Source organism: Epinephelus fuscoguttatus, linkage group LG13 (assembly GCF_011397635.1).
Source record: "Epinephelus fuscoguttatus linkage group LG13, E.fuscoguttatus.final_Chr_v1".
NCBI lineage: Eukaryota > Metazoa > Chordata > Actinopteri > Perciformes > Serranidae > Epinephelus > Epinephelus fuscoguttatus.
Window position 1 is genome coordinate 34273008 of NC_064764.1, and position 17927 is coordinate 34290934.

Below are 17927 nucleotides of genomic sequence, written 5' to 3' on the forward strand. Positions count from 1 at the left end.
ATTTTCCAGTTTTAATCCTGTCCCCTGAATGATCATTCATCTCTTGGTCCCCCCTCTGTTGGGGTACCTAGCACACAGATCTGGTACTAAAAGGTGGAGCTGTGAACACTGCAGTCTGATTGGTCAGTAGAGGACGGTCACTCTGCTCAGGGCTGAGTTGTGTCTGGTTTTGAGGCTCATGTAACCACTGTTCATACTGTGGAGAGGTTTATTAGTAAACAGTATCTATAAAATGAAAGGATGTTTTGCTGCCTCTCACAGCAGCTGGAGTCTGAGAAAAAATTATTTAATTCACTGGGCCGACTGCAGACAACTTTTAAGGTGGAACGTTAACTTGTAATGTTACTCAATGCATGAGGTGACGACGTGAATCCATCAGCACACCTTAAATTTCACTGTGACAACTTTGACCATTCCTTAAGTTTTTATATGACACACACTTTTAGTAACGAGTGGATCTTCAGGGGTTTAGATATGAATTTCGACCAGATTATGTGAACTGCATATATTCTAATCCTTACTCTAAAAAAATAAATAAATAAATAAAAAACATTGCAGTCCATCGCATCGTTGTTCCTGTGGGCTCTGGCAACACTGAGCTTGCCTGAGAAGGACTAAATGCATAAACCTGGTAGAGACTCTCACTGCAGCCTGTTCTATTTTGTTCTGAAAAGGTCGCCATGCAGCCTCGTTCTGTGGACGTTGAATGAGGTGCAGACTGATAAAGGAGGAAATACAGTGAGTGCTGGACGGAGCAGTGAGTGACAACAACCCCGCCCACATTTAAGAGTAAGGAAACGCTAAACTGACCCAGGGTCTGGAAACCATGTCTGAAAGCTTACTTGGGTACCATACCGAAAGTATTTGGTAGAAACGGGGCTTTTTTGTAAAACCAGGTGAAGCGGGTTCAAACGTTTAACGACTCATCCTGCACTCAGGGGAATTAACAAAAGTGTATCCAATCAAACAAGACTTTGGGTGACTAGCTAGCCACACTAAAACCACACTTCACTGTTTGCAGGTTGTAGTAGTCAGCAAATGGAGCAGTAAGGACAGAGACAGGAAGACGTGTGTTTGGATATCAGGGGGCAAAACCTTTTTAAAAAAGTATTTCGGGGAATTTAATTGAAACTGCTTCAAGGAACCATGTCATTCAATCCGGAAACTGTGCACATCATTTTCACATTGAACGTGCTTCAAGTGTGGGAGGTGTGTTTAGAGCCAATAGTCTGTCTGATTTGCTTTAAATCCTTCTTGTATCTGTACACTGCTCAAATATTCTGTTTTAGTGGAAAATACGTCGTCACACAGAAGCTCTAATTTCCATTTCACTGGTACTATAAGTGAAACAGAACATTTATCAGTAATCAAATGAGCAAAGTATGATTTTGTGGGATATTTTTCCCTGTTTAGAAAATCTTTATTTTGGCAATTTTCAGGCATTTCAGGTTTTAAATGCCAAGAATATTGTGTAAAAGCTGAAATGATCCACTCTTTGACTCTCTCTCTATCTACGTGAGCAGCTGTTCTGTCCATAATAAACCAGACCAGATTTATTACAAGTATATATATTCAAGGTAGACGCCATGGTGAAAAACTCTATTACCACAGAAGAGGTACTATATACATCCCTGTAGAACTATTGTATGAGTATTACAGGGATTTACCCACAGTCCATACAGCCTGTGGATCCGTGCTGTGTGATTCAGTCTAATCCCGGCTTGGCCTGCAGCGCTGGCATTCAGTTGGACATATTGTATATAATGTAGGTCTATCAAATGTGGCTCTGAAATTCAGAAGTTGAGGGGATCCTTTGATGCTTCACCTCCTCATTTTACACGCACATACTGCTTATTCTTTACACACAGCTTTAACATAAACCACCATGTCACAGCCTGCTACATGCTGCTGTATGTTATTTATTTCCTTGTCTTTATGCAGACGTGTGAGCACCATCAAATGAGTCTACTACAGTAAACCAGTGCAGACTGAGGACCTTTGGCACGGGGCCCGGAGACGAGCATTCAGGCAGGGGTGTAGTCGGGGAGCTCATGATGAGCGGAAGGCCCAGTCTGACCAGTAACCCTCTGAGGCAGAAAACAGAACACAGCAGATGTTTGATTCTGCTGCCAAATAAGTTGGTAACCAGTTGTACACTGCCAGCCAGACTGGTCTGTATTGGCCTGGGGTTGGCTTTGTTTATCGCTGCTGGGCTCATTACAAAAAGGGGCTGAAATGCCACGGTGGAGCTGGAGCAGAGGAGGAGGAGGAGGAGGAGGAGATGAGGTTTGCAAATCTGCAATACAGTTTTTACACGACTGTGTGTAGCAGGCTGTGACGGTGAGTGCTACGAGTCTTTAATCTGACACTGGCACTGACATGATGGAACAAAGAGTAATGGGTTTGAGGCTGAATACAAAAGAATCTTCCAGATAAAAGTTGTTTCCATGATTATTAATGAAAATTAGAGCTGTAGTTGGTAACTTTCAGAAAAATAACCTTTTGTCGTATTTGCTGAAACTCTAAATAGTAGCAGTCCATGAGACACATAATCTGCGATACGAATCATGTTCCTCCTCCCACTTCTTGTGCGCCTAATAGCATTTGCTAGAATAAAAAAAACAACCAATCAGAGCTAAATCAACAGGTGATTTCCTTCTTTTAGTAAAATCCTAAATGATTGAGTTGTCTTTTTTCCACCTGGACCTTTATGCTCTGCCATTTCTCCTCTAATCATCACGCTGTAACCTGTGACAGGCTGTTATGATACCACAACTATCACACATTCACATATATGTAGTTTTTGTCGAGTCGCGAGCAACACGTAGGTTTACATTCCCAAACGTTTATGACAAAATCACTTGATGACACCGACACTGAGAGGAGAGGGAGAGACGCTGTGCTGCCGCCAGAGGAGCTGCTGAATGAGTGACCTCTGAGCGGTAAGTCACTAAAAGAGAGTCCCGGGCTGTTGATTAAACATTCAGGACGCCACAGTTTATTCCACACTACTGAAGCTGCTCCTCTTTTTGGAACCACAGCAGAGTCTGTAATAATTTTGCTTTCAGCCATGCTTGTTGTAGCCGTGGGTAACAGTAGGACATAGAAATGTCAAGAAGTCAAAATATCATGAGTATCACAATATGAATTTTTCACATGATACAAAAATTATACCGGTATTATCGTATAGAGACATAATCTGAAAGCCACGCCCCCAAAGGGGAAACGAGGCCCACTTTCCGCCTCCGTTTCTAGCCTGTTGAGTTTTCCCTAAGTCCAAATGCCGAAAAGTTGCTGTGCGGGAATCTGCATGGCCAATAAAAACCCAGAGCTTAGCTTTTATCAGCTGCCGAGCAGAAAAACGGAACCTTGTAGAAGACAAAAGTGGATACAGGCAATAAAACGTGAGGCTTCAACAGGGAAGAAATTGTGGGATCCTGACACTCAGTATGCCCATGTGTGCAGCAAACATTTTGTCAGACCCTCCAAATGTATTTTTTAGAGTAACATTTAACTATATTTATGTATGTTAAGCTAAAGCATTGGCAGTATGAATGCAACTTCTGTTATAATTGTGCCCAGCGCTCCGCGATTCAAGCAGTCCATTCCAGCTGTCTGCTCTAGCACTTATATCAATCCACCAGCATGTAGAGACATGTCTCAAAACAACAACGTGTGCCGGTAGTAGGAGCAGGCTGACGGCTGAGCATGCCGAAATGCTTATCTTCTTAAAAAAGAATCTCCACATCATCCTCAGACTGCAGCAAGGGGAGAATGTGGAGATGGAGGAGTAGCGGCCGATTTAGTTAACTGACTGATCGGGCTGATTTCTGCTCATGTGTTTTCCAAGATGAGCAAGGTAAGGAGAAGGGACACTAAGGTAGACTGGCAATATTAAGCTTATCAATGTACCGTTGTCCCCTCTGGTAGGCATAGTGCGCTAAAATAATCCTTTGCCATCTTATTGTTAGCTAATTATTAGCTATTTATAGCTAATAACTTTAGCTAGCTGGTAATTCAGTCGAGGAGACTTGAAGGAGTGGCAGCGGAGGCAGAATGACAGTGAACGAGCGAAGAAGCGGAGGGGAAAGTGGGTCTCGTTTCCCCTTTGGGGACGTGGATTTCAGATTATGACGCGTTGCGCTCTGTCTCTATACGTGGGGCACACCCCTATCCAGATTACTGAAAAGTGTCTTGCAGATTGTCCTGGGGTTTTTTGCCCTGTTTATGAGATATCCATGTCTGAGATTCAATACAGTGGCAGTGACTGGAATTTCTTTTTGGCACACCACTGAATATTTATTGACAACAATGAACAGCAGCATCCTCTGAAAGACACTTCAATGTCCTAGTTATTTGATATAATGCACAGGGCACACAGAGTCTCTATTCAAACTATTTGTGTAGTAAGAAGTATTCTCAACTTTACCAAACACTAAGAAGAAAGTAGTGCTCTTTTCTACTTTTCTACAGAGTCTCTGCTCAGCTTCAGAGTTACAGTTGTGTTGAATGTTGCAGTGAGAGAATGTAGGCAGGAGGAAGAGGTGAGCCAGTGCAGGAGGTTGTGCGTAGAGGGCATCAGAAGGAGCTCAACTGTAAAGGCTAGAGACTGAATGGGATGGAGGAGGAGGTCGAAAGCAGCATCAGAAAGGTTACTAGAAAGGTGAATTCGTGAGAGTGAATCCAACAAGTGCAAGAACTCTGGAGTTGAGTCCAACTTTGTGTTGTTGTTAAGAAAAACCTTCACTTCCAGCGAGGCTTCGATATCTGATACTGCTGAGAAACCCACTCGCAAGGAAGATGCATAACTACCAAAGCTCCACATGTACATCTGCTCACCATCCTTGCACTTTCTTCCATTCACATTTGTTCAAACACAAAAACAAACACTCAACATGCATACCGAAAACACACATACACAGCCATCTTCTCTGACACACACACACACACACCTGAGCTCTCCATCATCTCCCACTCCCAGAGAGCCGTCAGTTTACAAGACAGAGAGAACGGAGACTGAATAATGACATCACGTTTCCCTGCCTCGTGTGAATTCATACCTCTGAAACCTCTAATGAAACCGGCACAGAGTGTTTGAGAGAGTGGAAGGAGGAGAAGGCTGAGAGAGAGAGGGGGGTGTGAGATTGTGATAGATTGGGAGACGAAGTCGGGGAGTGTGAGAGAGTTCAGGTGAGGTAGAAAGAAGGTGTGTGTTGTCAATATAATCAAAGGAAAAGGAGCGAACGTGTATCAGTGTTAGGATAGAAAGAGAGTGTGTTTGCAGCTGAGGGTGTCTGTATGTGTGCTCAAGGCAGCAGCGATAATTCCCCAAATAAATAAACCTCGTCCTGGCCAATTTGTCTGTGATAAGCAATGCCTGGCAACCCTAAACCCACCTTTTTTGGAAGTGCCAATTCAGCTTTATCTGATGCAGCTGGTGTTGTTTAAAAGGTCTACACAGCACTCAGATACACGGAGGATAGTGGAAACAGGCAGTGTTGTGTTGACAAGAAGGACAGTGAAACAATCCAAACCCAGATATGAGGACTGAAGACAGGTAACGGCACAGTCGAGCCGGAGTCACAGGAGAAAAAAAAGGAGATTTAGCAGTGAGACAATGCTCAGAGATGGAAACATGCATCATCAGAAGGGTGAAAGGATTGTTGGTGCATCAGGGTTTGAATGGAGAATCTCCTAAAGATTAGAAAAGACACAGTAAGGCAGTGATAAATGAGAACAAACAGATGGTTAGATAGAAGCAGGAGGGGCAGATGAAAAGATGGAGGGTGTGATGGAGCAGAAAGGGGATGGAGAGGGGAGACTGTTCAGGTGTGATCACAAGGTTATATACAGACATGAAAGTGAGCTGAACTTCTCAAGGTTGTCAAAACAAACCCCTCATCAGAGTCAGAGGAGCTCAAGTAAACTGCAAATTTAATTTCTCTTTTGCTTTGAAGTTGCAGCTGAAATTACAGATTGGGGAGGGTGATAAATAAATGAGAACAGATGGATAGGAGAAATTTTAAAAAGTAGGCTGAACCACAACCATAAATTAGTTCAGATCATTTGCCACTTTTTTTAAGGACATCGCAAAACTTTGAAATGATTTTTCATTCAATAAAAATCCCCGAACTGTTAAAAGTGCTGCATGGAAAGTCTTACATCCTACAAACTGACTTTAATTCATCAGGGTCGTTGTAATTTGGGCATTTGAGCAGTAGATTTGAGATTTTTTGAGATTTCAAACACTAAAAAATAGATTTATGTATCAAAAGATTAATCAATAATATAAAAGTAAGCGTTGGTTACGGCCCTAACATGAATATAGATGAAATGAATCAATGTTGAGGTTAAATTCCATCATAGCACACCAATAAAAGTAACACAGATTGCACTTGTCTCTAGAGATAACTAATACACGTATTGCTGGACATCTAAAGCTGGGGTAGGCTGTTTCATTTTGGCATCATTGGGGTTCACATTTACGTAGCTAACGTTAGTGAGAGCCTTGAAGAACGGTGTGTCCTCTGCCTCACTCCCCGCCGTTAAATGCCACATTGCTAGGACGACAGCAGGCAGCAGCTCCAGAGACTGACACCCAGTCAGCAGCTTCAGCAACCTGAATCCAGCCAGGGCAAACCCCAGCTCCAGGGAGCTTGACAGGCTCCACCCCCCGCCAGATCAGCAAACTTTCTCTTGCTGCCGTTACACAGGTTAGACCCAGTGCTGCCTGCTGGCCACCAGCCTGCTATGACACCTGGCGCTGGGGGGTTTGACTGGACGAATCCAAGCTGCAGCCGCCAAACGAAGCTGCTGGATGCCCTCCTCCCGGCAAAGCAATCCACAGTGGCAGGGAGCAAGGCAAAGGGACCGTGGGGTGGCGAGCAGCTAATTCTTGTCTCATTTATGGTCTGATAAATAGAAAGGGAGAGTGGGGCAAGGAGTGGCTGTGTGAATGAGCTGTGAGCAACACTGCAATGAAATAAAATTCAATAATTCAGTGTATGGGAAACACTGGGTTACTTACTGTACGAAGTGCACATGCCTGTGGGCATCAGGTGGGAGGAGCCTAAGACAGAGGGGAGAACTGCAAGAGGAGGATGTGTTTTCAGAATTTCAGTATAATACAGGCAAAGCAGGGGTATTGTTATCATGAAGTGTGTATCAGTGCATATGGCTTGGCTTTATATATGCCGTGCCTTCTTCCTTATCTGTGCAGCTCAGTTGAAAGGCTTCAAAATACAAGGATGTTTTGACTCGACCAACAACGTGTATCAGCATGTGTGTGAATGACGAGTGATAAGATGACAACCCTGCATTATGCTGGAGGATGTCAGTCTGAGATCTCAGCCATGATGTAGGGCTGCACGATTCTGGAAAAAATGAGAATCACAATTTTTTGGCTTATAATTGAGATCACAATTCTCTCACGATTTTTTTCAACATAAAGATATATTGTGCTTATTTCCTGATATAAAAGGAAAAGTAACAAAAATTATAAATAAATAATAAAAAAAAATATCATTAAATAACAAAGCCTATGATTGTGCCTGATACAAGAGACACAAGGCACATAAACTCTGGTCCGCAGAGAGGGAACACTCCTGTTTTAGCTTTAGTCTCTTGTCTTCTCTTACAGCTTTTGAACAATTTTAACAATAATACCAATGTTGAACAACATTTTTCTGAGGTAGGTATTCCAGGCCTGGAATTAAGTCAAAATTAAACGTTTCAACACCATGCATTTGACAGGAGTGTTCACCTAACATAGCCTACGTATCTTTAATTATATAATTATTTATATGTCTCTATGTATATTTTTACATAAATCCCCAATATTTTATTTGCCTTTAAAAAATCCTCTTCCTTCATTTAATTTGACAATGTTTATCGTATTGTATTATATGTATTAATTCTCTGCAGGATCTTGTATGTTCTTTAATGTGTGTTCAATTTATTAAAAGAAAAAAAAAAAAACGTTTTGGTGAACCCTGCAGCAAAGTGAGCCCTCTTCCCAGTTTGTTCCTGGCGACAGAGCAGAGGATCTTTGTCCCATGAGAGCAGGCAGCTGTTCTCCGTGTCTGCAGTGTAAACATCTTTCGCTGGCGATTTGACAGTCACTAGAAGCACATTATGACCCTTTGTAAAACTGTCTGTGTGGTACCTGTGTTGTACATGAGCTAACGTTAGCGGCTAAGGACTGAAAGGCTGTCCGGTGTGTGTGTGTGTGTGTGTGTGTCTGAGGAGTGTCAGTACGTTAACTTGCCGTAGCCTTGCTTGTCATGTTAACGTTATCGTCGGCAGCCCTGAATAGCTTATAAAGCTTTAGCATAGTTAGTTAACACATTTGTTATCAGCCCATGTGTTTACTGCTACAGAGAATTAATAAATCTTTGGTTTATTTTCGCAACGTCGCCTCTCTGCCGTCTTTTATCACGCTTGCTAACGCTAAGTTAACTTTACTAGCAGATCTGTATGAGGTACAAACTGAGGCTACAGTGAGCAGTGTGTTTCCCCCGTTTCGCTGCTTTCCAAACTGCCGGCCGGCTGTTGCTCTGCATCACGTGGTATAACGCTGTGTCATTGGGAGCGCTTGTTTTGATGCAGATGATGCATATGCATATGAATCGAGATCACGATTTTATTACGATTAATCGTGCAGCCCTACCATGACAAGAGAAAACAGGGCTTGGTTGTGTCCAGTGTTTTTGTATACAGCTTCAGTTTTGCTGGCAAGAACGCACCGATAGAGTCATGGGAAGTTTCTTGGCATTTTAGGAGGAAAAACACGTCTAAATAACTTAATGTCAATATCTCATTTTCTGTGTATCATTGTTGTGAACACACAGGGAGCGCTGCATTCAGGAGCTGTTACACAAAACCTTGACATCAATGGAGTATTCTGCGACTCAAGAACTTTGACAGGCCTCTATCTTTGCCTCAATGGTGTCACACTGGTACGACTGCCTACAGCATACCTGCAGGTGATGAGAGTGACAAAAGGGAGGGAGCTGGGGGGTTGTGCGGTGCAGTGGAGGGGGCTGCGCCCCACCGACAGTCGGGCCAATCTGTCAAGATCCGACAGGCGGCCAGGGCATCTTGCTATCGGGCCGGCCTGCCTGACTGCAGTGTATTTTTAGAGTGATTTAGGGGTTCCTGTCTATAATGATAATAACGCTGCAGCTCCTGCATGAAGCCAGATGCTCTGCTTTTGAATGGAGTCATAGATAAGAAGGGATGGCCGGGAGGCTCAGGAATTCCAGCAGCACACGCTGAGGCTGATATGAAATGGGCAAGGATTTAAAGGGCACTGCCACGGACTTTTACCACTGAAATATTATGTAAATGTAAATGAAAGGGACTGAACTAAATACAGCTCTCAGAACGCCTCGCTGCATTATTTCACATATGAAATGACAAGATTAACTCTGTAATGTTGTAGGATATGTAGTTGTTTTGTTTGTTGTTGAGGCAAGAAAGTTGACTCGATTGATTTCTTTAAAGGTGCAGTGTGTCGGATTAAGTGGCGTCTAGTGGTGAGGACGGCAGATTGCAGCCACTTGAAACTTCTCCCCTGTGCTGAGAGTGAACTCCTGGTTAGGATTTCTTAAGTGTTCATTGTTCAGAAGGTTTTTGCTGGGAGCTGAATTATCCACAGAGGTCTCTTCTCTAAGATATACAGACTCGGTCACTTAAACTGGTAAAAACACTAAGTAAAGTGGTTTAATGTTAAAAATAGGTGTTTTTCCGATGATATTCGACTCCTTGTGGAGGTGTTGCTTCAGTGGCCAGCGTGAAAACGCGGATGACCCTTTCTAGAGCCAGTGTTTGGTCTGCCTCTTTAAGGTTACTGCAGAAACATGCCGGTGCAATAGACGGCAGCTCCGTGCACGAGGACTTGCTCCATATGTAGATATAAACAACTCATTTTGAGGTAACAAAAACAAGACGATTCTTATTTTCAGGTGATTATACACCAAAGAAATCATACTTATTCTACTAATTATATTATATTCCATTTCTGCCGGTGTATCCCTGTAAATCTTACACAGTGGACCTTTGATAAATAAGATATCATTTCAACAATTTTATGTCTATATAATAATGTGCTAATGCCTCATTAGCGTAATGACACAGAGGTGTTCTGTGTGTGTATAAGTGGTGCCCAAACATTGCTTTAAAGTGTCAAAGTAGAATTATGACAACATCATCAATCCTGAATATCAGCCTTTGCCTGTAATCTGAATTCTGTGGAGTCTTTGGTTCACCTGAACCATTTTACACCAACATGTTGAACTACCTAGGAATACATCTGGAAACAGAGGAGAAACATAGTAGCTGAGTGTAGCTGTGTGGTGTAGCACAACGCAACATTCACAGTGACTGCTGGTTGCAACTGGTCAAAACTGACCTGTAAATAGTTGGCCCAGTGTTTCCTGTAATTGTACGGACTTGGCAGGGCGCCAGGCTAATGGGAAGCCCCCACCGGGCCAAAAAAAAAAGAAAAGCCAAAAATAACGCCAAATATCTACTTCAGTGTTTCCCCTGTGTGTCCCTCAGTGAAACACTTCACACAAACTGCAAAAACAGATGGTGATGGTATTTTGATGGTAGTCTTTTAAGTTCTAACAGTCATATGGTAAGTTGTGTGCTCTGATTAATTTGGCATGCAGTTAACGCACCGGTCATAATTTGGTTTTAATGAAAACTCAACTCCTGGTATTTTCTCATGACGTTCTTTACTACTGTTTTGAAAAAAGGAAATTACAGCAGTAACCAGCTTTAAAAGTGATTTATTTTATAATTCAGTAAATGCTGTGCGGTGGATCAAATTTATGCCAATGTGAAGAGTCTTACGTGTGGATTGTGGACTGATAGAATTTGGAAAAGTAATCGAAAGATATCTAAAGAAACTGTAAAGTGTTGAAGCTGAGAATGAGACTAACATTAACAAGAGGAGCAGCATGTAAACCGGCTGACCAGGACCATATATTATTGAACAGAATGTGAACTGCATTCTGTTTCAGGGGAAATATTACAGTAGGCTGTGCAAACACTGGACTCTACGCAGGTGTGTGTATATCCCATATACATTTATATCCCACAATGGACAAGCGAGAGCATCCGCAGATGGTTACAACAGATGGTACGACTGGCACCCCCTGGTTCAGAAGTGAGGGTGTGGAGGAAGGTTGAAACGCAGGGCTCAACAATAGGGATTGCCCGATTGCCCGGGACAAGTAAAACTCAAGGTCGGGCATGTAAACTAACAACTCACTTGCCCGATCGGGCAAGTTGCTAAAAATAGTAAAAGTTAATAACTAATTGATAAAATAAATGTATTTTAAAACGTGTTCTTCTGCTCTGAAGCAGCGGCCTCTCTGCCTGAAGTCACAGGCACAGCTGTGTAACAATGTCCTGCCCACAGCCCCCATTGATAGAATATTGCGCGACGGACGCTTCATATAATAACATAACAAGATACTATTTATGGTGTTATGCCATCATGTCATTTCTGTCTCTACATGGTCACGCGTTAACAATTCTCCTCTGCTCTCTGTATTGCGCACGTCGGAGTTCCGCCACACACACAGGTGAGCACGCTAGAGCGGCTCAGGCCGCATTTTCCTAACCAAACCTGACCCCGAGCCCGGTGCAGTTTGTCAGCTGACAAAGTTATTGTTATGGACACTGTAAATAACCATCAACAGACTGCTGTTACGCACAGACAAACACGCTGCTTGCACAGCAGCTCGGCATGGCACTCATGCTGAGCTTGTGTTGCGTTCAGGCGTTGTCACGTAAATAACAACTTCCAGCACTTAAATAGGTCATAGCACCAAACACCAGCATGTCAAGTGACTTTTTACTTTATTATATTCAATAAAATTGTATGTTCCTAAATCTTGAGACATCTCATGTGTAAGCTAGACAGACATTTCACCTGCTCATTACTGTGCACACATGTACTGTATGTACTTATTCAAATTCAATTCAAAATTCAAATTCAAAAACACTTTATTCGTCCCCGGGGGGCAATTTAAAAGGAGCATGAAGGTAGTTTTACAGGCAACACATGTCACAGACATTCATTCAAACACAGATAAAACACAAAATTAAACACAGATAAAACACAAAATTAAAAAAGTACTTAGTCCTAAAGAGCCCTTCTGGTGCCAGTAGATACACAGAAACATCCCAGCAGGCTGTGCTTTGCAAGCATACAAAAAAGTTTCACGCATGTGAAAATTATTTTTCATGCGTGTGCTTCACCTCTGCTGCTACAACTCCATCCTAGGGAAACACTGCTGTGTGCGTTTTGTGCAACAGGTGGATGTGGTAGTCTGCTGGTAGAGTAGAGAGAGAGCTAAGTAGCGTTGAAGTAGAGTAGAGCAGGGCAGAGAGATGGAAGCAAAATATATTAAACCCGGTGTTAATACAGCAGAACTGGAGAGAGGGGTGAAAAATAAATAGAGGTGGGCATGGCTCAAGTAGGGCGCAAAATTATAGACGGAGAATGATTGACAAATTTTTCACTTTAAGCCCTGACACTGTTATTTTTGTGTAGGAATTAAGCTACAATACATGACGTATGTTGTTTTAATTAATAAATACAGTGTGAATAAAGATTACGTAACATAAAAATAACTGCAGTCTTTGTTAATTGATAGCCGCTTAAATTAAACAATTTGTGAAAACTGACTTCGGGCAAGTAGATCTCTGATCAACTTGCCCGACCGGACAAGTGAAAAAAACCCTTAGCATTGAACCCTGAAATGGAAAGGGACCTCGACAAGAGCCAAGCGGTATGCAAGTAAATAATCAGTTTGTTTAATAATGCATCACTAAAAGTAGAGTCTGCTATATTTTAAAAGAAAGAGAAAAATAAATCATGTGTTGAACGCAAACATTGTGATGCATCGATCGTTTCATTACAGAATCGTTACCCTCTGAATTGTAATCAAATCGTATCCTGAGGTGCCTGGAGATTCCCGCCCCTAGAGTCCCAGCCCCTACCCCCCATCCTCCGTGATGCCAAAGCAGTCAACTGAGGGGAAACACTGTGTTCTGTACATTTAAAATTCCTGATTGTCACAACATGTGCAACTCGTGATAAGTATCTCTAATTAATTATTGATCTCATTAGCATAACTCTTGCATTTTTATCTTAACTAAATGATGTGCTGACATTTTCTGTCGCAGGAGTGCAGAAACAAAAACATACAGATATCCATCACCAGGCGGAGGAAACACAACAGTGACGAACAGCACAAAATTAAACATTTAATAAACCTTTGAAAGCAGCAAGATGAAATGACTCATATTCACTTGTCCAGCTGTGGAGCATCACCACAATTAACGGAATAAAGGAAATTACACGGATTTAAAAAACCGCCCAGGCTGAAGCACAAAGACTGACTGACTTGTGTTCCCAGTTTGTAAATGAAGGTCACCTTGTTTACCTTGCGGGGATGTGATTGTAACAAGACATTCAAAGCCTGCAGTACTTAAAAAGCACAACATTAATGGCTGAGCGTTATTAGGAGATAACAGTCCCAAAGCTGGAGCCAGAGAGCTGCTGACATCAGCTGGAGTAATATTACAATGATGTACAGTATCACGAGTGAAAACGTAGCAGTGAGTTGAACCAACAATGCTTGATGAGTTGCAGCTTACTTAAAGGAGCAATAAGCAACGTTTTATTTCACTGTTACACCAAATAATGTATGTGCAGGGGTTTACAGTGCAGCTGATCAATGATAGGGAAACAACATTGTCTATACTTCTGTCTGAGAGTTGTGGTTTGTACTGTAATGTGTTTCTCCCTATTGACAGAAAGCTATGTTATAAATATGAACAGAATCACAACGCTTTTCAGCTGTAACGTCCATGGCATCCGAGCCACGGCTCACAAGTGAACGCAGCAAATTATTTATGATGATGTGACACCTTTGATATTTTATCTCTGTACTAATTAACTTGATGTCTTATCTCTGTTGCGAGACGTTGACCCAAATGTGTCAGCTGCAGATTGCTGTAATTCAGGGGATGTAGATGGGTTGAGGCACAACAATGTTTTAATTCCCGCTGGTCACAGATGCAGGTTGATGGGGGCCATCGTACATCATATGAGGGCTGTTCAAATATTCATTTTAACCTTGATACAAGAGATACATGGCTGCAGGGCACTGAACATCCCCAGTGCAGTTGGATGCTCTGTGCAAGGGCAATGAAGCTACAGCTGCATGTCCATTACTTTACTCTGCAGTCAGTGGAGATGTTGCATGTGTATGTTCATTTAACTTTATGTAACAGTACTTTATTTAACTTTATGTAACAGCACTTTATTTAACTTTATGTAACAGTATTTTATTTAACTTTGTGTAACAGCACTTTATTTAACTTTATGCAACAGTACTTTTTTAAACTTTATTGTAACAGTACTTCATTTATCTTTATGTAACAGTACTTTATTTAACTTAACGTAACAGTACTTTATTTAACTTTATGTAACATTAATATCTTAAAATTTATTGTAATAGTATTTTATTTAACTTTACGTAACAGCACTTTATTTAACTTTATGTAACAATACTTAATTTTATTATGTAACAGTACTTTATTTAACTTTATTTTAACAGTATTTTATTTAACTTCATGCTACAGTACTTTATTTAACTTTACATAACAGTGCTTGATTTATCAGAATATTATTTATAGGCCATATCACCCAGCCCTTGTTGCATATTAATCATAATAATAGTGTAGTCAGATTTCAATATTCTCCTGTATGTTTGTTCATGCAAGGTGGTTTAGAGGATGGGAATATTGATCAGACTCATTTTAATATAATTTAATGAAATACCAATGAAGAGAGAGGCTCTCCTGGTGAATAACTAAAATCATAGTCAGTAGTACAATTATTTTGAGGCTTCCTGATATTTCTTTAGCTTCTCTTGTCTGTTTACAAGCCCTGCTTTGCTCCTCTCAATTCACACTTTGTTTATTTTTGTCCACAACCTTCTTACTCTTCCAATACATGCTCACTTTCACCCACCAGTAGTTCTCTCTGGTTCTTGCTGTTGGCCAAAGAGGATGAGAAAGAAAGAATATACAAAAAATTATACATGAGAGTTGAAAAAATAGGAAGAATGAGTGTGTAAACAGGAGAAGTCGTCAGATGATTGATACAAAAAGAGCTGATCAGACCCATTCACAGTATGTGCTCAGTGTTTAACCGGTCAGCTCATGTCACAGTGCCTCATGCTGGTTGGTGGGTAACATTGCACAGATTTAATTGCTTGGAGGAGATGTCTTTTCTCCAAGCAAGATGTTATCTGACTCATCTTCATTTAACATATCAATTGATTCCCCCCAGTGATTGTCTGAGCACAATTTACATCTCTTTCTAAATTGAGTTTGCATCTTCTTCCTGTGTTGCTGTGCATGGATGAACATGCAGCAAAGTTTTAATTGCATAAATTAAAATTCATCTGAGTACTGTCTTATATTCCAATGCAACAAATACTATCTTAGTTTCTTCTTCCACAAATTAAGCCCATTGTGTTTTGTGATTAGTTTTCCACTCATAACTCCCAGAGGTGTGAGGTTTTGTATGAAGGGAATTAGTTCGTGCGTGACTGGACAAATGAATCTCATTTTCCTAATTGTTTTACCGTTTGTCTTTTGCAGGCAATTCCCAACTAGGGGCAACCATTGTGGATGCCTTAGACACCCTCTACATCATGGGCCTGCACGAGGAGTTTAAGGACGGCCAGGAGTGGATCGAACAGAATCTGGATTTTGGCGTGGTGTGTACCTAAACTTCTTTTTATACACATGAAAATAACAACATGATCAGGAGTTCTTGGTTGTTGATGGTCTAAATTCTGTGTCTGGCCCATATCTTGGTGGTTCCCACGTTGCCAACAGATATCCAGTCCAGACTTCCACTTCTGTGTGCTGCTCACTGTTTACAGTTAGATTAACCTGGACTACATTTCTGATCTCTTTTAACAGATACCAGCATGTAAACGCAGATAAAATAGTACAAAGCTACTAAATAGTAAAATCGAGGTCGGACAATAGCCCATTCTGAGATTGCAGATCGGCCAATAAGTTTCACATTGTTGTCTCTCCACACAGGTTATTTACCTGTTGGCAACCAAAACCAGCTCAAACGTGATCGGTCAATTCTACTCGGACCACAAGCGGAAACTAGTTTCTCACAGATTTTGTATACATATGAAAATTGGGGATGGATATTTTCAGTCATTTCCATATTTCCAACGGTGTGAGCTGGCCGATCTGAGCTTGACTGAAGCCACCTGATGGTGTCACCTGCAACTCCGCTGTTCAAATCACCCACGGCTGGTTTTAAGGCACATCACCTGTTTCTACAGCCAGCTGGCTTGTCCTGACATCCGCTGGTCAAGTCAAAATGACAGCAGAGGGCGTGTTCACTTGCTAAGGCAGGTGCTGCATCCCCGCCAAGCCCTCTGTTTCCGTCCTTCTGGCGCTACTTTCTTATGTTATTGTGGTGTATTTATACAGTCCATCTGATCGTTTTGTTTTTTTGTTTCATCACCACAAATGCAGCTATAGCCAGTATCTCACTATCCTCATTCATACTTTAAGAAGCTACAAATTATATTCAGCCACAAAATAAACCTGAAAAGCTGCAAATCAGAACAGAAGTACAGAGAATTGTTGCATAGAGATGATGCGCAATCTCATTTAGTTGCATTGGTGTGAACCAGCAGGTCTTGAGAATGTTGCAGAACGGCGCACTGCAAGTAGTCGCCTGTTTTTTGACAAATCCAGCTGTCACTTGAGTAGCATTGTTGCTACTTTGGATTGAACACTAGTTTGATTACCTGCCCCTGCTGTGAAAACACACCAAGAAGAAAGACCTCTGGAATCACAAATCATAATTTCCAATTAAGGTCAATAGCCAAGTGCTCATTTTGGCCAATCACTTTGATAGTCCAGCTTCACTGATGAGAGCCTGATGAATTAGCACTGAGAGACAAATAATTACAGAAACATGAAGAGTTCATAGAGTTGATGCACTTTTCTTGACACGGTTTTCACATGACATCCAGCACCATTAGACCATAGATAATATAGCGGTGTTGCTCAAGTTGGATTCAAACCGTGACAGCGTTACAGCAGCATCATACGGTCATCAACGAGCTGATCTGGATCAGTCCAATTTTGTCTAGAAGATTAATAAGTGTTTGTTCATGATTCTCCTGCAAATGTTGAACTGGTTAAAAATTATTCTTTTGATTAGGATTCAAAAGAAAATCTTGAAGTGCAAGTATTTGTTTATTTTATCATTTGTCTCACACACACAACCCTTCCTAAGAGTTTCTGTTCCCCATCTTTTTTTTATGAGGTTGCAAATTGCTTGTGTAATCATTGGCAAGTTTCCTCACAGTTGGAATACCTGCTCTTGTTTAACACAGTCAAGAGGGTTGAATTTAATTGAGTAACAATAACAGTAATGACAATTTCAAAGTTATTATCTCAGCACTCTTTGCTTGATTTTCTACCTCAGTGTCTGTTTACACTTTTATATCATCCCTCATCTACCTTTCTGTCCCTTTCTATCAACTTTCCATTCCTATCTTTCTCCTCTCAGTCTTTTGGTTAACAGCCTCCTCTCTTTTCCATCTCTCTCATCCATCAGATCTGCAGCGCTCCTCATTTATTTCTCTGTTTCAGTCATCCTCTCCTATTACCGGCTTCCTTCCTTCTGTCAATCACCTCCATACGTTTTTCCATTCTTACAACCCCCATCTTCAGCCTTCTCTTTTTTAATTATCTTTTCCTTCCCTATTGTCTCTTTACTGTCACTCTGTCCCTGCGGTTTTTCCTTTTATAACCTCTTTATAGTGTGTGTATTTGACCATTTTATTGTC

At 41.4% G+C, this 17927-nt stretch overlaps 1 protein-coding gene across 2 annotated transcripts in view; it reads left to right on the forward strand.

The window, feature by feature from the left end:
- The window catches only part of man1a2 (mannosidase, alpha, class 1A, member 2), a 399576-nt gene that overhangs the window by 95775 nt on the left and 285874 nt on the right, over positions 1 to 17927 (forward strand). For both annotated transcript variants that reach the window (XR_007450829.1, XM_049595084.1), the window contains exon 5: positions 15694 to 15812. Coding sequence is in view for 1 of the 2 variants with exons in the window: in XM_049595084.1 (XP_049451041.1) it covers positions 15694 to 15812 (119 nt within the window). In the remaining variant the exon portion in view is untranslated. The remainder of the gene's footprint in view (positions 1 to 15693; positions 15813 to 17927) is intronic.